The sequence below is a fragment of the Haliotis cracherodii genome, unplaced genomic scaffold, assembly GCF_022045235.1.
Source record: "Haliotis cracherodii isolate W230 unplaced genomic scaffold, xgHalCrac1.p SCAF_1, whole genome shotgun sequence".
NCBI lineage: Eukaryota > Metazoa > Mollusca > Gastropoda > Lepetellida > Haliotidae > Haliotis > Haliotis cracherodii.
Genome location: NW_027266264.1, coordinates 52,013,713 through 52,040,725, shown reverse-complemented (window position 1 = coordinate 52,040,725; position 27,013 = coordinate 52,013,713). Strand labels below are relative to the sequence as shown.

Genomic DNA, 27,013 nt, shown 5'->3' with positions numbered 1-27,013 from the left:
TTTGATGCTGGTCTCATTGGACTGTGATCATCCGATTCTGGCATGCCATCTGTGCCCCCCTCTGGGTATGATGTGTCTAAACATTCGTACATCAAATAGAAACAAAGACTCTTTGACCCACCTGTCCTCAATCCTGTCCTGTGTAAAGCGCAAACCCTGGGAGTCTACAGAGGGGAGGAGTTTCACCTCCAGGAGGTCCTCCACCACCCTGGACTTGCCATCCTCGTTGTGGTGGTTGTTGAACAGGTTCTGAAGCATCTTCTCTGCAGCCAGGTCACTGCCAGTGTTGGACATGGAGAGGGCAGAGGATGATCGGTTGAAGCGAGCAAAGAACAGGTCATCACAGATGACAGTGAGAGCCCGCTGGTATTCCTTCACGAACGCTGGGTTAGCATCATCTCGTAGGTCACCTAGGATTGAGAATCATTATGAATGATGTCTATATCTCAGCACAATGGGACTTTTGAAGAGTTTTACTGTTTCTAATCATTACACGAACAAAATATTTATTGCTACATGTGAATAATGAATACCGTATTCGACGAAATAAGAGCCCAAGGCGATACCTGCTAATATATTGGCTAGTGAACAATCCCAATTAGCACCCATTCCAAATGTACACAAAACTTATTTATTCATGTATAATACACACTTGTGTGTTATATGCACCTTTAATTATGGGCAATTAAATTCTGGAAAATATATCTGTCGTATATGATACACACAGACTTCTTTTGAATCATTTCAGACTGTCAGCATAAACCACAAAATTTATGATCTTTCAACTGTTTTTCTCTCACCAAAATCATATTCTAATGTGAGCCCCCTATTTCTAATTTTGAGAGTTTCCTGGGTGCTTATTACGTTGAATACTGTATCTACTAAATATATTGAATGACTGTTGGAGCACAATGTCACACAAACCAATATATACCAATGAACAGTACAGTTATGATTTGATTGAAAAAAACTGTTTTAGTCACTTTCCAAAACTGTTATGGGGCTGTGCAGAGTTGCGTCCCTTGGGCACGCCAGAAACCTATGATTGTGGGTTCGAATCACGGTTCGCCTCTATTATGTTTCTAGGTTTGTCAGCACCATACCCGTGCTCGTGGGTTTCACCGAAGTGGTAAACGTCTAAGACCTGCATCACTTAGGGCTTTCCTCCCACATTAAGCTGGCAAGCTGTGATATAACTGGAATACTGTTAAAAGCGGCGTTAAACCCAACTCACTCACTCACTCACTGTTATGGGAAACAGATTGTTGTTGGTAAAATTAGCAACGATCAACATCCTCAGAGTACAATGACACATAATCCACCTGGTCATACATTGTGACTACCTGATCTGGATTTTAGTCAGGTCTTGAATCAAACATACATGGGGTACTGCACTGAACACAAGGAATCTGCTTCAGAACAACGTATAGACACATACCTGACTTGACATGGGCAAGACAGTGCACCATCACCAAGATGAACTCTCCCACCGAGTCCAGACGGGCTGAGCGAAGGTACAGTATACGGTTGTTGGCATCAAAGTGGAATGAGTTGCGGTACAGGTTGCCAGTCAGATGTTCATTGGCTGGGATCTTGTCAGCCAGCAGGATGGTGACTGGAGCATGGTGACAATGGCGACCCACTAGATCAGCAACGAAGCAGCCGAACTTATACACAATGAAAGACCTTGAGGTGACCTTGTTCAGGTCAACTGGTTGGAGTTCCTTGTCATTCATCCAGTCAGCATCTCTCGAGTCCAAGGACGTGTCTCCTGGAACAGTCATACAATGTTTGCCATATGCTATATACCCAGAAGTATCATGGGAAACAAGAGGAAGACAAAGGCCATATTTCTTCATGTAAATCATTGTATCGCATCAATCACTCATCTTGTCACGAAGAACAGTTAGAACACACTGAACCCAAATTTAAAAAAGCAGGTTTTGATTTCTTCATTTTTTTCATGTGTGCGTGCGTGCGTGCGTGCGTGCGTGCATGTTACTTAAGGAATCAAGTTTTTTATCAGACATTAAACTTATGTACTACCTGGTGTTGGTGTGGAAGACTTCCCTCCATCAGCCAGAGTCTGCTTCATGGACTCCAGCTTCTTGTACAGCGGGGATGCCATCAGCAGACTCATCAGCTCAGCCTCATTCAGAGGGGCAGCCATGTTGTACGTTTCAGGAAGTGTCTCAGGCTGGCTAGCAGGGGCAGAGGTCAGAGGTGTCACTTCCTGTGGAGGTGCTGCAGAACTTCCCACTGGGTCCTGTCTGCTCAACAGGTCGATGTTCAGTGTCTCTTGTAGAGTGAGCATCTGCATTGGGGATACAGGAATAGTTTAGACACAAATTCCTTCAGTACATGTCAATGTTTACATTTAACAAGTTTATTGTGATACAGCAACTATTTAAATTCTCCATTTTCAAAAGAAACAATGAGCTCTTGGTACTACAACAGCTGAACGATGGCGTGAAGTAAGCATCACCCTACGAGGGCTGGGAGGGGTAGCTCAGGTACTCGGGTTGGGTGGGTCCTGTGTAGGTCCCAGGTACCCATTAGACTACCCAGAGCCGTGGTTAGTCATGTGATATATTGTTAATGACAAAAACTCACTCATGCCAGCCCTACACCCTACTTACTTCATCAGTCTTGAGTCGGTCTCTTTCACTCCTTTGGCGGGACTCAAGGTCGCGCTTCTCCTCGCGGAGGTTGTCCTTCACCTCCTGCTCCTTCTTCTTCAGCTTCTCCTCCTTCCTCTTCTTGATCCTCTCCTGCAGACTGGTGTTCATCCTGAGTCGGTCGGCCTCCATCTTGTTGAGGAGAGACTGCAGGTCCTTATCATGCTGTTGCATGATGCGTTCCTGCTCACTCTTGCTGGCTCCATCGTTCTTCAGGCGTTCCAGCTCCTCCTGTAAAACATGTAGCAAATGTGTGAGCGAATGCTGTTGAACACTGTAGTCCCAAATATTTGAGCTGGAGGCAGAGATGGAAACAGTGGTTTATAGCATTAGCAATTTACGATATAACTTTGGGTATGATGACCCCAAGTTGTAATTCTCTTTTGAAAATTATGGGATACTGGGGATCTACCCTGACCGAAAATCACATGGAAGCATGCCATCTACATCCATGTCAAACTGACACTCGTAATAAGAAACATTTTTTATGCAATAGATGCATTCTATTTGATTCCTGACAATTGACAATTACACTTATTCCCCAATTTCGTACATGAACTCCCTTTTGGGGTCTCATTTACATATACCACTGTTGCTGACCTGCATCTTCTGTTTGCGTTCTTTGACCAGATCATCCTTCCTCTTGTTGAGTGAGTGGATGTTCTTCTCATGTTTCTCCTTGTCTCGTTTCGTCTCCTCCTCCAGTTGTCTGGCATACTCCTCCATCTCCGATTCTAGCCGCTTCTTCTCCGCCTTCTCAAACTCTGCAACATGGGAGATGAACTGTATAATTTGTACCCATGATCAGAAACAAACAACAAACTTTGGGCTATGGCAGACTTGAGTGAGTGGAAACATGTACCAGGCCGCAACATTCCAGCTCTATCATGGCAGCATTTGGACCATCAAACTAGTGGTTTGATAACACATAATTAGGTGGTCACACATTGGTGGTGTGTTCTTCCAATGGGTGACCTACATGTTACTTTGGATGCATCAGGGACAACCTCTCTGATGGTCAGTGTGCTCTTGGTGTGTTCTTCCAACGGGTGACCTACATGTTACTTTGGATGCATCAGGGACAACCTCTCTGATGGTCAGTGTGCTCTTGGTGTGTTCTTCCGACTGTTGACCTACATGTTACTTTGGATGCATCAGGGACAACCTCTCTGATGGTCAGTGTGCTAGTGGTGTGTTCTACCAATGGGTGACCTACATGTTACTTTGGATGCATCAGGGACAACCTCTCTGATGGTCAGTGTGCTAATGGTGTGTTCTTCCAACTGTTGACCTACATGTTACTTTGGATGCATCAGGGACAACCTCTCTGATGGTCAGTGTGCTAATGGTGTGTTCTACCAATGGGTGACCTACATGTTACTTTGGATGCATCAGGGACAACCTCTCTGATGGTCAGTGTGCTCTTGGTGTGTTCTTCCAACGGGTGACCTACATGTTACTTTGGATGCATAGGGGACAACCTCTCTGATGGTCAGTGTGCTCTTGGTGTGTTCTTCCAACGGATGACCTACATGTTACTTTGGATGCATAGGGGACAACCTCTCTGACCAACAGTGTTTGCCCACTCCCAGTTAGAAGAGCATGAGATGGTCAGGTTACTATATATTTCTTTTACCCCTGATGCAAATACTGGTCAGCTCTTATGGCAAATACAAGGTGCCAGGATATTAGGGCTCTATAACACAGTTACACATATACACAGTTTATTCATGCTACGACATGTGGTGGAGATCTGTTGCCCCAGGTACGTGTGAGGACAAAGTGAGGGCCCCCGAGCGAATACAACTGCCTATACACAGTTTATTCATGTTACGACATGTGGTGGAGATATGTTGCCCCATGTACGTGTGAGGACAAAGTGAGCTCACCCTTCTGCTCCTTCTTGAGGCGTTCCTCCTGTTCTTTCCTTTGGTCGTCAAGCCTCTGTTTCACTTCCTCCAACTCCTCGGCAGCCATCTCAGCCTGACCTGCATCCTCGTTCTCTGGGGAGTATCTTTTCAAGGCCTCAGCGAACTCCTGCAATGCATCATATAGTCAATATACTTCACTGACAGTGTCAGAAGAGTGACACAAAAAGAACATGATACAGTAACAATTTCAGGATTTAAATTATATTTTTTACTGGCTCTGCAAGATTTTTACTATATACATCAGTTCTTTGACTTAACAAGTCAATTCAAATCTTTGATAAAATTGGATAGACAGACATAAACATTGACAATTATTATTAAAAGATATATATACATTATAAGCAGGGTTGTATTATTAATGGTGGTATACTGTAAAGAAAGGAGCTGATTCTACCTTGTAGTGCTTCTCTTTCAGGTCAAGCTGTGCCCGGGCAAACTGCACCTCCCAGTCTGCAAGAGCTCCACGTTCAATCTCTTTCTCATCTGCTGCCAATCGGCGGTCAAGGTCAGACAACTCCATCTGTTGGCGATTCAGTAAATCAGCTCGACGGTCCTGTAGCTCCTGGGGGCCAAGTCCTTGATTCTAAACAATGCAGAAGACAAATGGTTATACACCTAACATTTGGATTTCATTTTGAAATAGACCCAAATGTAAAACACCTTCAATCCAAATGAGATTATGAAGAGACTGCCTCATCATCTGTGAGCTGGTTACATGACTGCTGCTATATACACTCAAGTGTGGGGAATGGCTACGAGCATGCATGGCTTTAAGCACTGACAATTTCTGATACATCATCAGTGAGAGTGAGTTTGATTTTAAAAATCTGACATTGGGGCTTGGACAAGTCTTCTCAGTACCCACCCGAAACGAGTACCCGAGTTACCCGTCCCAGCCCTATCTGACATATATATATATATTTCTCATTCCTGGTGTTTTTTATTAATAATTTTGTTTTGCATTTCTGTGTTTGCTTGTGAGAATGGGTTTTCCGTAATGTCACTCACACACTGCAAGAGGCACAAAGGGGCTTCACAAACCTAACAACAGGTGCCATTACTAGAATGTTTACAGGAAAGCATACCTGAAGCTCATGGAGCTCGTCCTGGTGTCGTTTCAACATGGCATCCCTCTCGTTGTCGTACTTGTCATGTAGCTTGCTAAGTGCCCCATCAACTATCACCTTCTTCTTGGCAGCAAACTGACTGTCCAAGTCACACAGCTCCTAAAACATACCAATTGATAAAACATGTATTGTGGCACATGAATTAAGGTTTACACAATGTAAGTAGTATTTTAAATCAGTCGTTTGATGCAAGGAAGGCCCAAAGAGCTCAGTTACCAAGGAAACCGTGAACACACATATAGCCAATAGGGATCATTATCAGGGTTAGTCTGGGATTCGAACCCAGAATCAGTGGATCCTGGTAGCAAAGGACCACAACTCTGCACAGTTAGTCAATGTAACCATGCACCATTGTCCTCCTATATGAACAAGCGAGGAGAGGAGAGGTAATGGGGTTTAATGATGTGTTCAAGATTATGTAACTTACGTTTGGATGTGCAAGCATGCGTTGGTGTGTGACTGCTTCTACTTGCCCAGATGAGTTGATGTGACGTGAAATGGGGTTTAACGTCACATCCAAGATTATTGCACTTACATAGCGATGTGCATGTACGTATGTGTGTTTGTGTGGCTGTTTGTACTAGACTGATGCCAATTTATAGTGCTAGCTCACTGAGATACCATGCCGCAGTTTAACACGAATACCCCACTCAGACACAGTATACTGACTCCCGAGCCGACCCGTCCTTGTTTTAGCCCCTTAATGCCAAGCGCCAGACAGAGTAACAACAAGTACCATCTTTTAACTTCTTTTTGGTATGACACGGCCAGGAATCGAACCCCGGAACCCCGGAATCCCTAGACCACAGAGCCGGTGCTAGTCCAGACGAAGCCAGTTTTATAATGTTAGCCAGCAGAGATACCATGAAGCAGTTCAACATCAAAACCCAACTCAGACACAGCATACTGACTTGGAAGTACTACCATCATAGGGTGTGTGCCCAGCATCCCCTGAACCACCCACCTGGGCATGTCTGTTGGCAAGAACAGCCTTGATGACCTTGTCACTGTCCTCTTGACCATTCTGGCGGATTCCCTCCTCGATTGCCTTCTGCTCTACAGCCTTCGCCTGTGGGAGATACCAACAGTAATATGACAATTGTTTTCCCCGCAGTAATATCTTTCACATATTTGCAAACAAGTAAAATTGAATGGCAGTTACAGCAAAGCAAAGCAAAATTACCAATTGCTGACCTATTGTGAAATATTTCTCCATAGTACTTGACCAATATGCAGCCCTGAACATAATAAACGTAGAGTGTACATAGAGCAACAGGGTTCCAGAGTATGGCAGTAGTACCATAACAGCTGTGTGCCAGTGGGAACAAGCTCTTGTTTCACAGAGCTATCACAGAACTATGACTATTATTACTTATACTTTAACATGGACTGGGGACAGTCACAACTCCCCTATCTCATTGTCCACGTGTGGAGGCTGTTCCTTCTGTACCTGTTTCAGTTTGATCTCATCCACTTCCTTCTTCTGTTCCAGCATCTCTTGCATCATCTCCGCCTCCTGTTTGCGTCTCAGCTGATCCATCTTACGCTTACGTCTGTGCGCCATCTTCTCCCTCATTGCAAGCTGTTGGCGGTCACGCTCTGTGTCCAGGCGGTCTGCCAGGTCGTCCAACTCCTGCTGGTGTGAGGCTAGCAGCTGGAACATAGCAGATGGCTTACATCACATATAAGACAGACAGTACTTTACATTAGATTCTTGCTGGTGAGCCTGAAAGCTGGAACATTGGAGCAGATGGCTTATAACATACATATCAGAGACAGAGAATCTTGACCGAGTGCCTTTTTATATCAAATAGATCAACATGAGTTGATAAAAGTGGAAAAGTTTTTTTTCCACTTTTATCAATGAGTGTTGATATATTTGATATCAAAAGACACTTTTATTTATCATCCAACATCATTCTTCAAACTTTTTAGTTTGTAGACAGTAATAAGCAGTGTCTTAAGTGTAAAAAGTACTGCTAACAGCTTCAGTAACATAGCCATTAGTGATTCATTTGATTGTGACGTCATGGTAACCAATGATGTCACAATGGTCTGCAAAGCATTGTGATGTAATTTCATTGCAGTGAATGTACAATGTAGATATAGCTTGATCTCACCCAAGCGATATCTCCTGTGGGAACCAGATTTGTATGATAAAGTACTCTATATTCTATATCCAACTCCTTCTGACAAAGATACCCACATCAGTATGGAAGCTTGTACAGATCAGTGAGTACTGAGTCAGCAATAAGTGCAACTGTGTGGACAAGGAAAACCCAGTGGCATACAGATGCACAAGCAACTACATTTGAGTGTATGTCAGTTCACATACATGTGTAAATGAACTCACTTGGCAGGATGGTCGTAGCACATATCAGAACTAGAATGTACATACATGGCAGGATGGCCATACACACAGAGATCTGAACTTCATATTCCACTCAGGATGGCAAGATGGCCATATACACAGAGATCTGAACTTCATATTCCACTCAGGATGGCAAGATGGCCATATACACAGAGATCTGAACTTCATATTCTACTCAGGATGGCAAGATGGCCATATACACGGAGATCTGAACTTCATATTCCACTCAGGATGGCAAGATGGCCATATACACAGAGATCTGAACTTCATATTCTACTCAGGATGGCAAGATGGCCATATACACAGAGATCTGAACTTCATACTCCACTCAGGATGGCAAGATGGCCATATACACAGAGATCTGAACTTCATATTCTACTCAGGATGGCAAGATGGCCATATACACGGAGATCTGAACTTCATATTCCACTCAGGATGGCAAGATGCCCATATACACAGAGATCTGAACTTCATATTCTACTCAGGATGGCAAGATGGCCATATACACAGAGATCTGAACTTCATATTCCACTCAGGATGGCAAGATGGCCATATACACATGTGAACTTGAATGTACTCACTGCAGCAAGTTGTTCTTGACTCAGATCCGACCGAGCAGCTGCCTCGGCTGCCAGCTTGTTCTTCCTCTCACGGAGGATCTGCTCCCTTTCCGAGTCTCGGTCGTTCCTCAGGTCCTGCTCCTGGCTTGTTGCTTCTTGTTCCAACTTGGTTCCCAGCTGCTCACGATCCTGCTTGTGCCGCTTCCGCAGCTCCTCCTTTGCCCGTTGCTGGGGCAACACACCATTAGCATCAATACACAGAATTCACATTTCATAAAAACAGTGATTGGATGTTTTGCAGTTTAGCAGCATGCCATCCATATCATGGCAGGACTCACCAAAGATGGGCTTCACATTGCATCGAGCAATGAATGAACTAAATTAAGAATTTTGGATAGGCGCTTTTTTTAATGAGTTCTTAACCATTCAAATACGTATACAATGAAACTGATCACTAACTGTATATATCACCAATGAGCTGATAGGAACAAGAAAGAAGGATAACCTAACCTTTGCAACTCTAGTATTATTAATGCTGGTAATAAACAAGTCCAGTAACGTGTCAACTTGTATTCACCTGTTCCTTCTTGAGTGCCTGTTCCTGGATGGACTCTCCATATTTGACCTCTGGCATGTGATGGAGGTCGGCTCCAGGTGTCTCTCCCGTCCCCGAGCCAGCTTGCTTCATCTGGAGTGTCTGCTCCTCTACAAACTTCTGGGCTGCACTCTCCTCCATTCTTCTTTGTGCATCCCTCAACCGACGAGCACGACGTGTGGCTATTCTCGCCTGCAAGAAGTAGTGTGTCATACTGACTACCCTCCTTGTTCAGACATAATGCAATGTAGCAAAGTGTTAGACACTAACACTGTCTTATTACTTCAAAACTTGGCATTGTGATAAAGTGATTGGTGAATGGTAATAAATCTGTAACTTTTGAAACAAAACACATCTTGTATGTCACTGAGCTGCCTGTTCTTCTCGCTGATCATCTCAGGGTCCCCCTCCCCACCCCCCACCCACCTGTATGTCACTGAGCTGCCTGTTCTTCTCCCTGATCATCTCAGGGTCCCCCTCCCCACCCCCCACCCACCTGTATGTCACTGAGCTGCTTGTTCTTCTCGCTGGTCACCTCAGGGTCCCCCACACCCCACCCACCTGTATGTCACTGAGCTGCCTGTTCTTCTCGCTGGTCATCTCCATGTCCAGGGAAGCCATTTCCTGCTTGTAGTCCTCCAGCATCCTCTGGACAGCCAGCTCCTGACCTGGCAGTGTATGCTTGTTGATCTACAAGTAGAAAACATTGTCAGTAATGATCATGAAAACAATGCTCCCCAGCATGTCTACACCCATAGGCTTGCCCAAGTGTGACGTGATGATCCTGCCTCCACTGGATTCCTGCTGTCATGAATCTAAGCATCTTATTCACAACAGTACTTGCCACACAACCCTCTAGTTGACTTGACCTCTCTATGTCCTCTTTTCTCCTTTCTAGCATTCATTTACTGAGATTTGTCTCATCATGCTACCAGTAATTGAAAAATGAACATGAAAAACGTTCCTCACGATCTGGGTTCAAAGTCAAAGGTTCTGCTAACACACCTGTTTCAAAATGTCTCTGTGAATGTCTTTGAGTGAGACTGTGTGGTCTTCATCTATGGCTAGTGTAGCTTGTCTGATCTGCTCATTCTCCTGGGCATCCAGTTCTGCTTCTGCAGCCTCATGCTCCTGGCGATGCTGTTCATCCATGGACTTCTTCAGGCGGTCCAGTTGCTCTGGGTTGCCACCTTGGATCACCTTGGTTGACAGCTGAAGTGGGAAGAAGGTAAAACTTCAAACATATACATTATGACACATCCTTGAATGTAGAAGTATCTTACAATTGAAATTCATGGAACAAACATTCTGAGAGTGATATGGATGACAAGAAGATGGTATCCATACTGTCTAAGATTTATGACCAACATTCACATCCTCAATGAACAAGATATTATCTAACATATTTCACCTCAGCCATTTCTCTTTCTTGTTTGTCTCTCAGATTGTTAAGTCTCTGTCTGCGCCTATCTGCCATCTTCCTCCGGGTAGTTTCTATCTGCTGCTGTTGCCAGTTCCTCATCTTCTGCTGCAGCTGTGCCTCCTGCTCCAGCTGGGACTGCAGCAGACGGTCAACCAGCTCCTCCTGCACAAGCTTCTCATCTCCCAGTGATTTCTACACAGGATGAAAATAGGTAAACAGCTTTTGTCTATGAACTTCTGATTTTGATACATCATGATCCAAATAAATTGGAATACGTAATATCTTTGTTGTTATTTAGAACAGTTCTTATTCGTAAGGGATATACAAACCACACATTTGAATAAATAAATACAGAAGATGCAATATCATCCAGTGGAAACTTATGAAACACTTACAAGTTTTTGCTTAATTCCCTTTGACATCTTCTTTCGATGTATGTCAGAGATGGCCGGCACAGCATCAGACTCAGACTTGGCCGATCCAGCCATCTCCTCCGAATGAAGTGTGTTCATCAACTCTTGTTCTGTCTTCAGTTTAATGTCAAGGTCATCTGCACCATCTACAGGCTTTGGCAAGCCAGCTTGCTCTGCCTTAAGGACATAGAGGAGGATCAGGATCAGAATCAGGTCATTGATAATTATTTTGATAATTCCCAATTTTTCAGAGCCCTTTTCCTAAGAATGATGATGTAAAAACACTTGCGTTTCAAACTGGAGAATGATATATATGACATCACCAGACCCAAGGATGAGATTTCTAGCACACAGATTTAGGTCTTCAAAAAAAGGGTTAAACTTGGATAGCATGTTACTGCTAATGCAATGGTTGAGGGATTTGGGTTAAATACAGCAGTGATGGATGTTTATTGACAAGAAGTCACATTTAAGAGTGAGAATGTCCAAATAGTGATGCAGGTTTGGAGGGATTTCCTATTTTCAAGACCCAGTTTCATAATAAAGCAAATCAGAACATATTCAAGTAGATCCTCAGGAAACAAGTCTCCATAGCATGTGCCTCAGACAATGGGGAACCTACCATGCACTACAAGAACAACCTACCTCCCTCTGATGCTTTTCTCTGAGCATGCTCTCCCTCTGTTTACGCCTCTCGGCAAGTTTGTGGCGAAGACCATCCAAGTATCTGTCCCTTTCCTTGTTGTGGGCAGCCAGTGCAGCCTCTAGGTCACGATCATGGTTTGACAGGATGTCCTTGACCTCCGAGTCCTTCAGATCACCTATAGGGAAAGAAAAATCTTCACAAACATATTTCAAAGTGCAAGCTACCCTTTCTTGTTAATGATGGTATTGTGCTATAATCAGAAAAAGCAAAATTGTGATTGACATGAAAGTTTCAGTGACCAAGTCAAATCCAAAGCCTAATTTCACAGACAGATGTTCTGAACCTGATTCAGTGACAATGGCCGACTACAAGCACTGACCCTGCAGCTTGACCGCCAGCGCCTGGCTGAGGCCGTCCATGATGCCACGTCTCTTGGCGTCCTGGTCCTGCAGGACGTTGTCTAGAGCTTCCTTCTCATCCTTCTCAAGGTCACGCTCCAGCTCCATCTTCTCACCATTCTGGCGCCGCAGCAGTTCCGCCTGATCCTGAGTCGTCTGCACAAACACATAGATAATGATTTAGACATTTGTTGGGATTTCTACTGGTCAAACTAATTTGCTTAACATGACATAAAACCATACTTGATTGTTATTTAAGCATCAAATCCTACAAACAAATTGAGTGAATACTTATTTGTGTCTTTTTTCTGAAAGGAGAATATTCAGGTCGAGGTTGTCCAGCATGAGACACTGAAAATGGGCAGCACACATTCTACCCATGTCTAGAAACTCAGGTCATCCATTTGATGAGCAAACACTTTAACCACGAAGCTACCCAACAGAAACTGTAATTCTATTAAGCGTCTGAGAAAGACAATAGAAAACAGTCACTCAACTTAAAACTGTTCCTTCATGGGTGAGTGAGTATGATTTTACACCATTTTTAGCAATATTCCAGGCATGCCACGTCAGGGACACCCCATGAGGAGAATCCAACCTAGACCTTCGGTGCTCCAAGCGAATTCTTTACCTATTTGACTACCCAAACACCCCCAAGCACTCAATGCTTTGCATGCTTCACTCCAGATTGTGCTAGGTACCTGTGGTCCTCCTGTTCTGTTGATGTTGAACTTTGAAGTGGAGTCCCCTGCCTCGCCTTGCTGCATCCTCTCCCACATCTCCCGTGACATCGGGATGTTGCCTGAGTTGAGCTTGTCCAGAAGCAGCTGCAGAGCCGACATCAGCTCAGACTCACGTGTGTGGCCTGGAATCAAACAGTCAGTGAATGAGAGATGGGTTGCACTCTAGTTTGACAGTGCACGTCAGCTTATTGGGGGAGAAAACAGACTGGGTAGGGTGCTGACAACCCAAGGATCATAATCAAGGTGAATCAAGGTTAATCAAACTTGAACCAACAACCAATAAAATCCTGGAATCTACTGACAAATCTACAGGAAGATCTGCACCTTAACCAACTGTGGCTAGTTTCATGTTACAGGTAGAGGCATGCTAGTGCTTAGAGCAATATCATTGCTTAGAATGAGTGAGTGAGTTTCACAACACTTAGAACAGTATACCAGTAATATCACAGCATGTCAGCTTATTGGGAGGTAAGCCCGAAGTAATGCAGGTTTGAGGCGTTTACCACTTTGGTGAAACCCACAAGCACGGGAATAAAGCTGACAAAATTAGAACCATAATCAGGGTGAACCAGGATTTGAACCCATGATCGTAGTTCTGGCATGCCCAAGGGATGCAACGCTGCACAGCGAATTGCGGCACATCAGATGACTGGGCTGGTTAAAGGAACTGAAGACTTCTGCATGGTGAGTGAACAGAAAGACCACTGTCTTCATACATTTACAAACAATAGACGATGTCTGTGATTGAACTGTTGATGCTTGTCACTTTCATTACAATTGAACTATTATTAATTGTTCTAAATATGCATTCATCTTCTTACCAAATTTATATTTGTTGTGGCTTCCCATGTTGATGTTAGCGTTGACCACAGTGGGGCCATCACTGGCACCCTGCTGTAGTCCTTCTCTCTCCATTTTGCCTCCACGATTCTGTTGGCGACGTTCGAGATCGGCCAGTTTGTCTGGGTCAAGGTTGTTTAGGAGTTTCTTCAGTTCATCATTTTGGGCAGAGATTCGGCTGTAGAATCCTTTCAGGTCCTCTTGTTGCCGTGCCAACTGTGATGCCATATGAAGGTTCTGGTCCTCAAGCTTGTCGTACAGAACCCGGACATTAAAGTCCTCCAGTTCATGGTCTTTGCGGAAATCTAGACAAGAAGATTAGGTATTGAACAGGTGGCAACTTATCCAATGTTACACTTATGTGCATGGTCATAAACATACATGACAAATATTTGACGGCATTCCAAATCTAGAATGACCTTACCCACTGAAGATCCTGAAGAAGTTTCAGCTCCATCTCCACTTGGTCGGGGTCCAAGATGGCCACCACCACATCTGAAACAGTTTTCAGAATACAATCCAAATGCCAACACAGTGAAATGTATGTAAAATACAAACAAAACAAAAGTTTCAAAAGATTTTCACAGTTTGTACTTTGACATTTGTATATGATTGAAGTATTGCTGAATATATCAAAAATGTGATATCCTAATCAGATCTCTTAAATTCCTTTATCCAGAAAACACATCGTTATATTTTGTATATGAGATACAAAGAGATAAGTTGATATTTGATGAATTTCCTCAACTACAGTGAGCTCTTGTTAAGTCATGTGAATAATACATAAAAAAATACAGAGTGTTCTTTTGTTCTAGAAAATTGGAGTGTTGATATCAGATTATATTGCCAATCAGGACATATATTTAGTTGGGTGAGTGAGTGATTTTGGTTTAAATCCACTTTGAACTACCGTATATGTCTGCAGATAAGCCAAATTTTGAGGACCAGAAAAAAAATTCTGTAGAAAGGGGTTGGCTTATCCACTGGATACACTTTCATGATAGTATTTTTCAGATCGTGATTTGTCAGAAACATCGCCTGAATGACGGTCCAATAGATTACAACTTCCCTTCTTGCAGTCCGACTTCGCAGTGTTTTTTGCCTTTCACTTCCTGGTTCGGGTTATCTGCGGGTCATATCATTTTCTTTCAATTTTCAATGGTCAAGTTAATACCTCGGCTTATCTACGGGGTCGGCTTATCTCCAGTCATATACAGTATATCACAGAATCTCAGTTTTATGTGGGAGGAGAGTTAAAAACTTTTGGGACCTTTGCTGGCATTTATATTGGGTTAGCAACATAAAACAAATAACAGTGGTTTACCACCTTGGTGAAGCATGAGCTTGGAGATGACAAACCAAGAAACAACAGGGTGAATCTGGGCTTCAAACCCATGATCATAGGTTCCTGGCATGCCAAAGGGACGCAACTCTACACAGCATATTGTGATGCCCCTCACTTAAGATGAGTGAGTGAGTATGCTTTTATGCCGCTTTTAGCAATATTTCAGTAATATCACGGCGGGGGACACCAGAAATGGGCCTCACACATTGTACCCATGTCGGGAATTGAACCCGGGGCTTCAGCGTGACGAGCGAATGCTTTAACCACTAGGCTACCCAACCGCCCCTCTGACTTAAGTTAATGAGGTTTCTGTGTAGACTTTTTCTTACTTCTCTGGCCAGTGATCCACATCATACCGCATATAAGATGGCACAGGAGGTGGTGCTCCCAGGCTGCGATATTTGGGCTTCCAGTGTTTCATGGGATAGATAATCGAGTCCCTCGGCTTCCACACCAGCACAGCCACAATCAGGAGCACCACACATGCTCCGAAAAATGCGATGAGACCGATGATGAGTCCCCAGTCGGGTGCCTCGTTGGCAACGCTCTGCTTGTACACCCCCATAGCTGCGATGTTGGCTGGCGTCGACGGCAGGATGCGAGACACGCCATTGGGACAGGTGGTGCCAGCAGCCTTTACTGTGATGATAATCTCACTGTAATCAGAAGCGGTTAAGTGATAAAACTATGGCTGGGATGAGTCCAACTTTACTACTTGTGTACCCCACCCGACAGGACCCAGCCCTACCCGGCTACCCGCTGAAGGGAGTTGCGAACAAATTGTCCAAATAGGAATTCTTTACCACAGCCCTGGAAAAACTATTTACATGCACGTATAAAACAATCTGACCATGCATACACTGACGCTGAAGTTTTATCTTTACTCAGACACACAAAAGTCAGAATGAATGTGTGCACTGTCATAAAGAAATGCGAACATTAGCGACTTGTGGTGTAACCATGGAGTTTTATTGCTATAGTCATTAAACAGTATATCGCATAAGTAACCATGAGTCTGGCTAGTCCGATGGGTACCCGTATCCTATTCAGGACCCAGCCAACCTAAATACACGAGTTACCCATTCCAGCCCTAGTTAAAACCTTGACTATACAAGATATTTGGCAAGGAATAGCTAACCCAGTTTTTAAGTTTAAAAAGATTTCCTGAAAGTACTGCATTTTGAAAATTTAGTGTCTCTGACAAAAATGCCAGGCACTCATGAATATTAGATGTGGGTGTCTTGATTAAGTCATGGCGCTGACCTGTCTGGTTCCTGTGAGTCACTGAACACAAATATCCCAGCCTCGGTGAAGACATGGGCGAAAGTAGTGACCGTGACGTTGGTGTTGGTGACCAGACTGGCCATCTGCGTGAAGGCGCCGTAGTCGAAGGTGGGGTTGGTGTTGTAGAGATGGTCCTTCTGGTACACCGGGTAGTGGCTCTTGGTGCGGTCAGTGTCATTCAGCCAGATCTTAAACATCACCATGTCATCCAGTTCCAGACAGATAGCTGGGTTAGAGATCTGATTGGTTGGGACAGTGGTTGCTAGGAGTCGTCTTCTGCTGGAAGTGGTGCCAGCAAGCACCTCCTGTGGTGTTTCTGGAAGAGAATCATCATGATTATAAATATGTAGCAACCTGGTTAACATCCTCTGCAATTTATGTGTTATGTTGGGTATAGTATACTACTCAATGTTTCTGAAGGATACTTACACACTTCACATATACAGTCAAGTCTTGTTAATCCGACACTCGTTAATCTGACAATCGGCTTTATCCGACACTACTAATGATAATAACCGATTATTATTATGCTATTTAGACCCGTTAGTCTGACAGTCTCGCACTCCGACTCCAACACACCTTATTTGCAAGGAATTACCGATATACCGACAGTGATCAGTGTACTCCGTGGTTATCTGCCCGCGAGTACACAGCCAATGTTTTGATGCGAGACGTGTCGACTGGTAGCTGCATATTAGAAAGCTTCAGAGATAAACTTTGCTTAATGCTTAACAATTAACAATAAATTCTTTAAATAAAGAAAACATGATTAATCACATGCTTAGATTACATCAATATCATTAAAATCAGATACAAGTTCTCGCTATCGCTCAGGATATCCCATTACAGGTCACGTCAGACGAACCTTTCGCGAACTATGACCGACGAACCTTGGTACTACTTAATTTCGTTTACCTGACATACTAATTTGTCTGACATAATCATATGCAACCAGCCATGTTGGATTAACGGGACTTGACTGTACATGAGTTTGGTGTATCAGTGTGAACATCCTTATCCTTTACTGGGCAAGGAAATATTGGTATGCAACTTGGTGTAGATACTAGGGCTTGGAGTCCAAATTTACAACCCGGGTACTCCCCCTTTATCCGACCCTACCCAGGTACCCACTGTAGGTCTCAAGAGTTAGGTACATAATGTCCGATTGGGGATTTTTCCCCCCGGAGCCTTGGCTAATGCTATTTACATACATACATAAATGATCAGATCCTGTATACACTGAAGTTGACTGAAGATAAATATCTTTACTGTTTTGAAAATATTCCTGTGTAAATAACTGTATGCATGCAACTCAAAATTAATTGGGGAATGATGATTTATTCTGAGTATTTCTGTTGCAATAGTTGTGCCACCATTGCAGTAGTATTGCAATAATGCTGTTACTTTCATAACATACAAGTGCAAACAAACTAGAGTGTCACATATATCTGGATATAAGTGTTTGTGAACTCACTGAACAGATCTGCAGCCTCGGATGAGTCACGGAACAAGGATGCTGTCACTCGGTCGGCAAAGATGGTGGCAACAATTATTGTCTTTGGACCAACACTTGTCTCCAGGGGCCCGTATGTGTCCCGAAGAGGCTGCAAATAATTCAAATTTGGGAATTTTAAATGACATTAGCTGCAAATTTGGGGCCGAATATTGGCCTCTGAGCAGGACAAGATAAACCCTGTCTTTAAATAGACTTACCGTGATGGTGACGTTTCCAGACAAGGGGTCAACGATGGAGACTTGAATGTAGCCTTCTGCTGTGAGTTCCCCAGTTACAGTTGGGGATGTATCCTGCCGACACTGCTGGTTACAGATCTCATCCGAGTCTGTGTACGTGTTACACTGACATCTGCAACATCACACAAAATTATGTGGATTTCAATAATTTCTTTGCATGTTTTCCAACAGTATAGGATCATTATCTTTGAAATGTTATGCATGCCATTCCATTTTCATATCTGAGTCAAGTACTTTCTTATTGTATTATATTTCATCATATACTTGGTCGTCAGATATCTATCAGTGAAATAAGTTCAATATCTCTCCTGAGTGATGATAAACTGACAGTCCCTTTACAATGAAGTGATATTTTGAAACAATGGTTGATGGAATGTCCTATATATCCAGTACTACTAACCTTCCCAGGTCTACATGGAACACTCCATTACTGTCAGGACAGGAAGCACTGCAGTCATACGCCTCTGGAGTCACACACCGTCTGGTATTGGCTTGACGGGTCTCGTACTGGGAGCACCGGCCATCAACAATCTGCTGACAGTCCTCATTACCATTGCTCAGGGAGTTCTGTCTGTCAACTTCATTGTAGTAGATAAAGCCTGAGAGACAGACACAGGACCCATCTGACTCCTGGAAGGATCTGTACAGGCCGTTACAAGTACATTCTGCACTACCCACAGCAGCCGTGGAGGAACTCCCACAGGGTCGACACGCCTTCTGACCCAGGAGATTGTTGTAGGTGTTCATGGGGCAAGGAACACAGTCACCATACTCGTCTGCTCTAGACAGCTTGCCGTACATTCCCGTGGGACATGGGGTAGGTTGAGCAGATCCTGGTGGGCAGTAGGATCCTATTGGGCAGGGGTTGGTTGTGCCATGGCCTGTTCCTATTGGGCAGTAGTACCCACCTGGACACAGGTCACACTGACGTCGGTCTGTATAGTTGCCATAGTAGCCGGCAGGACAGATGCGACAAGATCGGGAATAGTCGTATCTGATTCCTGTGTGTATCTCTGCCATGTGACCAAGAGGACACGTTAAGGTCATGTTGCTTCCTTCGGGGCAGTAGTACGGGTACTCGCACAGGATGGGGGTGTCGGTTCCGGCGGGGCAGTAGAAGCCGGGCCAACACAGGGGAGGCAGTCCAGTTGTTCCATTACAATAGTGACCAGGTCGGCAGTCAATCTCAATAGAAGCTCCCTCTGGACATTCAAATGTCTCCCTGCAGGGGATGCCCATCGTGTTGGACGTGTCATTGGGGCAATAGTAGCCTGCTCGGCACTGGTCGCAGTTCTCTGGAGCGTCGACACCTGGCAGAGCTTTCATGCGGCCAGCTGGACACAGGCGAGGCTCGTCTCCCTCCAGACAGAAGAAACCAGGGGGACAAAGGTAGTCGGAATAATCAGCCATGCCTGCAAGGCAAATACAACTGTTGAAAGCAGGAAATATAGGCTCTGGTAGTGTTCAATCTGCCAAAGTTTGGACTAGGCAATGCTGAGTTAGGTAAGTGAAACATCTTACTAAATTATTTAAATAAGATCTTAGTGCTCTCTACCACTACACACATCTGAGCTAGGACATCCAATAACAGGTTCCATCCGAATGAGATTTCATCCGACCAATCAGAGTGTCGCATATGAGATGTAAAGGTTAATATGGGGGATTCCAGACAAGCTGTTCGATAAAACATTTGAAAAAGAAGAGACCTTCCATTGCACATGGGAAGTACTAACATACCATCTAAGACATCTATTTGATATTCAAGAATTTCTTTTGTTCACTTTTCAAATTTGAATCGAGGACTGTCAAAATATTTTTAAAGCAAAGTTCGAAATGGAAGTTGTGACTAATGTCAACTTCCTGTTCCACTAAGAATGGATTTTAATGAGATCATACCAGTTATGTTCTGTAAACATCATATGTAAATAGACACACATTTATATAAAACAGGAATATCATTGCCGTAATTTGAAAAATGGTATTGAAAGTCTATCAGTGGGTGCTAAAGGTTTCACAACAATAGTGGCAATACTTCCCCTGTGGCACCTGTGATAGGCTTGACATTGCGTGCTCATTTAAGGAATTGATGCTGTCAAAGACAAAGTAAGAAAGGGATTTAAATCTGGGGTTGCCTGTCCTATCAACAAAGATAACAACAGTCTCCGCCATCTACCTGTATGGTTGCACCAGAATCCTGCTGGACATGGGAAACACTCTGTGATGACCTTTGCCCCAGTGATGTTGCGGAATGTGAGGCGAGGACAAGGTGTTGTTCCATTACCCAGGGTGCAGTAGAAGCCGATGGGGCAGGGATCCGGGTCAGCAGAACCTGAAATGGGAAAAACATGTTTCATGTTAATTTCAGACAAGTTTTATTGACAAAATGTACTGGAAAGTTTTACTAATTTAACCAAAGCTATTTCTGAACAGCTTTTAAGAGTAATTTTGATGATGTCTGGAAAGATTGATGCAGACACAAGTTATTTCCATTAATCAATTATTCAAATTTGACAGAATACAATGACCATATTAATTAGAACTGGTAAACTTACAGATTTGCTGAGATAAATTTCAGAGAAAGCCTCTGTTACTGATTGAATGAGTTAGCTATTATGACAAGCATTGGGAACTGGGGACCTATTCTGCCCTGGAATCCCAATGCTGAGAATATATTCTATGAGGTCTTACCTTCGGGACACAGGAAGCCAGCAGGACATGGTGCGCAGTCATTCTCCTGGGCAGCGCCAACGGTGTCTCTGTAGGTGTTGTTTGGGCAGGGTGTTGGGTACAGCGTCCCCTCAAGGCAGTAGGACCCCCGTGGACAGAAGCCAGCACAAGGATCATCGGACACACAGGCATCATAGTCTAGGGTTTCGTTGGGCATGGTCTTAGGGGAGCCAGACTTGCAGTAGTACCCTGCTGTACATTTGCCATAGAGCTGGCCATTCCTGGAACCAAAATGTATGTTTCAGAACATGCACATTTTACTGTCATATGTAATACAATGGGCAAGGATACTGTCAATAATGGACTCAGCAGAAAATATAGCGAACAACCTGACAGGCCACATCTAAAACACAAACAGTAAATGATTGCTATGTTTGTACATAAGGTCGTAATAACGTATGTATGAGACTTTCATGTCCACCTGCCACCCTATCGTGCACCAAACCTTACACCTTATTGTCCTAGTACCTACAGATGAAGAAATTGCTACTTGTGTTCAGCATCTGAAATAATGTTTACTCCCAACAAGCCAGACGGGTGCAGGCCTACATGTGTATATACATGCTAGAGTAGACAAAAAACAAATAAGTTTTCTCAGTTTTATAAACAGCCTTATAAAGACAAAGGTAACTAGCATATCAATATCTGATTCAAATTTGTCAGTTTAGCAATTAAATTTACTACTAGACAGTTAGGCAGGCAGGTATTGATATCCTGACAGGAGTGGTACCAGGCAGGTGCTGGCAGCAGGCAGGTATTGATATCCTGACAGGAGTGTTACCAGGCATGTGCTGGCAGCAGGCAGGTATTGATATTCTGACAGGAGTGTTACCAGGCAGGTATTGATATCCTGACAGGAGTGTTACCAGGCAGGTATTGATATCCTGACAGGAGTGTTACCAGGCATGTGCTAGCAGAAGGCAGGTATTGATATCCTGACAGGAGTGGTACCAGGCAGGTGCTAGCAGCAGGCAGGTATTGATATCCTGACAGGAGTGGTACCAGGCAGGTGCTAGCAGCAGGCAGGTATTGATATCCTGACAGGAGTGTTACCAGGCAGGTGCTGGCAGCAGGCAGGTATTGATATCCTGACAGGAGTGTTACCAGGCAGGTATTGATATCCTGACAGGAGTGTTACCAGGCAGGTACTGGCAGCAGGCAGGTATTGATATCCTGACAGGAGTGTTACCAGGCAGATGCTGGCAGCAGGCAGGTATTGATATCCTGACAGGAGTGTTACCAGGCAGGTGCTGGCAGCAGGCAGGTATTGATATTCTGACAGGAGTGGTACCAGGCATGTGCTGGCAGCAGGCAGGTATTGATATCCTGACAGGAGTGGTACCAGGCAGGTATTGATATCCTGACAGAAGTGTTGCCAGGCAGGTATTGATATTCTGACAGGAATGGTACCAGGCATGTGCTGGCAGCAGGCAGGTATTTTGGAAACTGCTTCTGTTCCCATCTTTCTTCCCTGAATGAAATACTCCACACAGATTGTCCTTCCACACATTCATGATAAAGCAAATTGCATCATCGGCAGTTAATCGCCCAAATTATTCAATAGTTTGATATAACTATCACAGACCTCCTCATCACATATTATTATATGATGGCAGTTTGGAAATAATCAAGACTGGACCAGACAATCCAGTGATTGACATCATGAGCATCGATCCACGCAATTGGGATACGCTGACATGCATCAACCAAGTCAGCGAGCCTGACCACCCGATCCCATTAGTCGCCTTTTACGACAAGCATAGTCGCCTTTGACGGCAAGCATGGGTTGCTGAAGACCTTTTCTACCCCGGATCTTCAGGGAAGTAGGGAAGGGAATACGGTACCTGCAATATTGTCCTGTTTCACACGCCAGACAGTCACTCTGTGACCTTAGTTTCGTCATGTTGTCGTAGGTGAAGGTGCCGTTGCCACAAGGTATTGGGTATGCAGTGCCTAAACATGGGGAGAAAACATCAAACATTGTCCATATTACCTTCACCAAGAAACATGTCATGTGTATCAGTTATCTTAATATCCCATAAGGACTATAGGTATATGGAAATATATCAAACGTTACAGAAGAATGAATTCAAGTATTTCACACAATACTTCCCTACCTTCTGGACAGTAGTGGTACTCGGGACAGTCTTTGCGTTCCCCGGACACTGAGCTCTGACAGTAGGACCCAGCCGGACATGGGTCACAGAAGTCCTGACCTTCATTCAGCTGGTACTGACCAGCCGGACAGGGCGTCGGGGCCGCTGATCCCGCGAGACAGAAGTAGCCCACTGGACACACGAAGCTGGTCGGGTTTGGCACAAGGGTAGTGTCGTTTGATGGGCAGTAGTAGCCTGTGGCGCAGATGCCAGACACTTCGGTCTGGCCCTCGGACTCGCAGTAGAAGCCACCTGGGCAGGGTCGGCAGTCGGAGGCAGCACCGCCACCTAGAGCATGGGAGGTACACATAGCACACGTACATGGCTGTGGCATGGAAACATTATTAATGTTTATGTCATTTTGTGACTTCAAACCTAAATAATAAGAACAAAATATCTAACAATCTTCCTTATATCATTTACTAACATTTACAAGAGTTCACAAAAACTTTCAAAATTGATAAATATATTAACAAACTTCATATTTACAAGTCTGAACCTGTTTGTAAATTTCATAAATATATTCTATTTGCTCGGCGTACAGAACACAAGAACACAGCCCTTGTTGCAAAATCTTGTGTGTTTGATATCCTCTTTATCCATTGGTACTAATACACAAATTTTGAGAACCACCTAATAATGCCTTTTGGGCTCATAAATAACAGCCAAGTTGGTTTGTGGAATCACCACCAATTTTATCTTCATGTGAAAGATACATCTTTCAGTATAAGAAAGCTGCGACTGACCTGTGGTGTTTCTGATGGTTCCTGCCGGACATGGGATCCTCATGGTCGTTCCCTGGGGGCAGTAGTGACCTGCTGGACACACCCCGTTGTTCTGGTAGGTCGGTGTAGGCGTGGGCACGCTGCTGTTGGCGCCGCCCTCGCAGTAGTACCCAGCTTCACACTCACCTGGATTAGGATCATGTAGGTGATTCAATGAAATAATAATAACCATAATATCAGTAAACATCCCAAACGTTTTAGAGCTGTGATGTTAAACAATAGAAATAATAACATTAGTTGCACTTTGATCCCTTTTAAAACATGCATTGCCCAGACATTCAGATATTTAATACAGTGGAGTGAGTGAGTGAGTGAGTGAGTTGGGTTTAACGCCGCTTTTAACAGTATTCCAGTTATATCACGGCGTGTCAGCTTAATGTGGGCGGAAAGTGAGTGAGTGAGTGAGTTGGGTTTAACGCCGCTTTTAACAGTATTACAGTTATATCACGGCGTGTCAGCTTAATGTGGGAGGAAAGCCCGAAGTGATGCAGGTCTCAGACGTTTACCACTTCGGTGAAACCCACGAGCACGGGTATGGTGCTGACAAACCTAGAAACATAATTGGGGCGAACCGGGATTCAAACCCACAATCATAGGTTTTTGGCGTGCCCAAGGGACGCAACTCTGCACAGCGAATGGCGCCGCCTTAGACGACTGGGCCACCCGTGCCCCCGTGGGAGGAAAGCCCGAAGTGATGGGCGTCTCAGACGTTTACCACTTCGGTGAAACCCACGAGCACGGGTATGGTGCTTTAATACAGTGGAACCCTGAAAACGTATAGTGACTCTTACCCTCAACTCTTATGATACCAAATACATCAACACTAGTTGAAAGTCTTAACTCTGAGTCTTGCGGAGGAATTTTTAACTGTTATTGACAAGTGTGGATATATTTGATATCAAAAGACACTTGGTTCAGATTCTATTTATCATCCAAAATCGTTCTTCCATCTTATTAAAACATTTTTTAACAGTAGTAACCAGTGTCTTAGGAGTAAAATGTTAAGCTAACCAGTATCAGTGGCAGAAAGATTAGTTGTACCCATTGACTGTGACGTCATGGTAACTGATGATGTCACTGTGATGCAATTTCACTTTAGTGATATATCCTTGGAAGCAAGTTTTGGATGATAACATATGGAATAACATTACGGTCCAAGTGAATATTGGAACTTGATTGTCCAGATCTCCTGACAGCTCAGTACATTATTGACATGCCCTGAGAGTAAATGAAAGCGAAGGTTTCACTGTAGAAACCCTGTACAAGGGTAGGAAGTAGTGGCTTCCAAAGACTGAGGTGGTGTACCTGAAGGGTCTATATTGCCGTTGCCAGCACAGTAGTGCCCAGGGGGACAGTCGATACAGTGAGACTCGGCAAACATCTCCGTCTTGTTGTTGTAAGTCCCTGGGGGACACGGCTGAGCCAAGGACCCAAAAGGACAGTAGTAGCCTGTAAACAGGAGACAGTGACATGTGTTAACAGTCTTCATCATACGTGTCCTCGAGACACATGGGACCCTTCATTATGACCAATGACAACTTCTTCCATGATACATCAAGCACCCACCAAAATCCTTTATTTATCATGATCATTATGAAAACATATTATTTGTGTTTGTAATTAATTATATGGAACAAAAAGAGAAAATAAATGCACATTGTAAAACTAAAAGATAACTACGTACATATGAGGTTTGATATATTGAAAATCATTCCTCGCGACTAAAGCAAATGAGTGAATGTTATTTTACACAACAGGAAAGGTAAGACAAGCATGGAGGAGTGGGGACCTATTCTTATCTGAAGAAATGATGCTGAGAGATGAATCAACTGTTACCAAAATCTACAACTACCTGTGCAAGCACGCTTCTTCGCTGACGGACATGTTGCCAAGAGTTACCATGAAGCAGTTAATACCACGGTCTACAACTACCTGAGAAAAAACTCACCCATCTTGCAGGGTTTGCTGACAGACATGTTGCCAAGAGTTACCATGAAGCAGTTAATACCACGGTCTACAACTACCTGAGAAAAAACTCACCCATCTTGCAGGGTTCGCTGATGGACATGTTGCCAAGAGTTACCATGAATCAGTTAATACCATGGTCTACAACTACCTGTGAGAACACTCACCCATCTTGCAGGGTTCACTGATGGACATGTTGCTGCGTGGACACATCTGACCCGCTGGACACAGGGTGCAGTTGTGCTGACCCAGGCTGGGCTGGAAACTTCCGATAGAACAACCCACTTCAGTGACAGCTCCCTCCTCACAGTAGAAGCCAGCAGGACACAGGTAACCCTGGACGCCATCTGTCGGCTCCGGGATGGTGCTGCCGCCGATACAGATGAAGCTGAAACAAGTGAAAAAGTGAGTAGTAGTGTCTTATTCTGCTTCAGATAATATTCCAGCTATGTTGGCTGGGGGGAACCAGAAATGGGTTCAGACACTGTACCAATATGGGGATTTAAACCAAGATGTGCCAAGTGAATGCCTTAACCCTAAGGCATCTCCACCGCACGCTTAAACTATGGAGTGAATGAGTGAGTTGCTCTTGAACAGTATTTCAATATTATCACAGCATTATGCAGCTGAGGAAGTCCCTCGAGGTGTAGCTAGGCCAATATCACTTTGGTGAAATCCAGAAGCACAGGCATAACACTGACATACTAAGTACCATTGTGTAGGCTATTCTGTGATTCAAATCCACAATGAGTGAGTGAGTGAGTGGGTTGGGTTTAACGCCACTTTTAACAGTATTCCAGTTATATCGTGGGGTGTCAGCTTAATGTGGGAGGAAAGCCTGAAGTGATGCAGGTCTCAGATGTTTACCACTTCGGTGAAACCCACGAGCACGGGTATGGTGCTGACAACCTAGAAAAATAATTGGGGTGAACCGGGATTTGAACCCACAGTCATAGGTTTCTGGCGTGCCCAAGGGACGCAACTCTGCACAGCGAATCGCGGCTCCTTAGACGACTGGGCCACCCGTACCCCCAAATCCACAATGACCCCAATAGTGCAACTGTTTCGTAAACAAAATCATCACTTTGTGATAAAAGCATGGAACTTGGCACAGTTGTAGGTAATGACATTGCAGGTATTTTCAGATATGGGGCCACCCCTCAAAAAAACAATATTGGCCCCCAGGAGGAATGAAATTCAAGTATATCTCATATGAACATGACCCACAAACTAAATATATGAAAAATAAACATTTTTGAATGTAGATACCAAAG

General features: G+C 44.0%; 1 protein-coding gene across 1 annotated transcript in view; it reads right to left on the bottom strand.

Moving 5' to 3' along the window:
- Nucleotides 1–27,013, bottom strand: part of LOC139479285 (uncharacterized) — a 142,091-nt gene that overhangs the window by 2,173 nt on the left and 112,905 nt on the right. The window contains exons 77-109 of the mRNA XM_071262151.1: nucleotides 25,907–26,127; nucleotides 25,080–25,223; nucleotides 23,736–23,900; nucleotides 22,951–23,277; nucleotides 22,678–22,786; nucleotides 20,795–21,054; nucleotides 20,280–20,435; nucleotides 18,507–19,518; nucleotides 18,068–18,218; nucleotides 17,829–17,958; nucleotides 16,334–16,670; nucleotides 15,400–15,726; nucleotides 14,150–14,220; nucleotides 13,707–14,030; nucleotides 12,844–13,007; nucleotides 12,124–12,298; nucleotides 11,744–11,919; nucleotides 11,081–11,275; nucleotides 10,674–10,877; nucleotides 10,268–10,474; nucleotides 9,824–9,952; nucleotides 9,245–9,454; nucleotides 8,689–8,895; nucleotides 7,187–7,390; nucleotides 6,701–6,805; nucleotides 5,695–5,835; nucleotides 5,004–5,192; nucleotides 4,568–4,715; nucleotides 3,279–3,442; nucleotides 2,640–2,909; nucleotides 2,047–2,314; nucleotides 1,439–1,771; nucleotides 122–410 (exon numbers count right to left, since the gene is read on the bottom strand). Of these exons, the coding sequence (XP_071118252.1) occupies nucleotides 122–410; nucleotides 1,439–1,771; nucleotides 2,047–2,314; nucleotides 2,640–2,909; nucleotides 3,279–3,442; nucleotides 4,568–4,715; nucleotides 5,004–5,192; nucleotides 5,695–5,835; nucleotides 6,701–6,805; nucleotides 7,187–7,390; nucleotides 8,689–8,895; nucleotides 9,245–9,454; nucleotides 9,824–9,952; nucleotides 10,268–10,474; nucleotides 10,674–10,877; nucleotides 11,081–11,275; nucleotides 11,744–11,919; nucleotides 12,124–12,298; nucleotides 12,844–13,007; nucleotides 13,707–14,030; nucleotides 14,150–14,220; nucleotides 15,400–15,726; nucleotides 16,334–16,670; nucleotides 17,829–17,958; nucleotides 18,068–18,218; nucleotides 18,507–19,518; nucleotides 20,280–20,435; nucleotides 20,795–21,054; nucleotides 22,678–22,786; nucleotides 22,951–23,277; nucleotides 23,736–23,900; nucleotides 25,080–25,223; nucleotides 25,907–26,127 (7,512 nt within the window). The remainder of the gene's footprint in view (nucleotides 1–121; nucleotides 411–1,438; nucleotides 1,772–2,046; nucleotides 2,315–2,639; nucleotides 2,910–3,278; nucleotides 3,443–4,567; nucleotides 4,716–5,003; nucleotides 5,193–5,694; nucleotides 5,836–6,700; nucleotides 6,806–7,186; nucleotides 7,391–8,688; nucleotides 8,896–9,244; nucleotides 9,455–9,823; nucleotides 9,953–10,267; nucleotides 10,475–10,673; nucleotides 10,878–11,080; nucleotides 11,276–11,743; nucleotides 11,920–12,123; nucleotides 12,299–12,843; nucleotides 13,008–13,706; nucleotides 14,031–14,149; nucleotides 14,221–15,399; nucleotides 15,727–16,333; nucleotides 16,671–17,828; nucleotides 17,959–18,067; nucleotides 18,219–18,506; nucleotides 19,519–20,279; nucleotides 20,436–20,794; nucleotides 21,055–22,677; nucleotides 22,787–22,950; nucleotides 23,278–23,735; nucleotides 23,901–25,079; nucleotides 25,224–25,906; nucleotides 26,128–27,013) is intronic.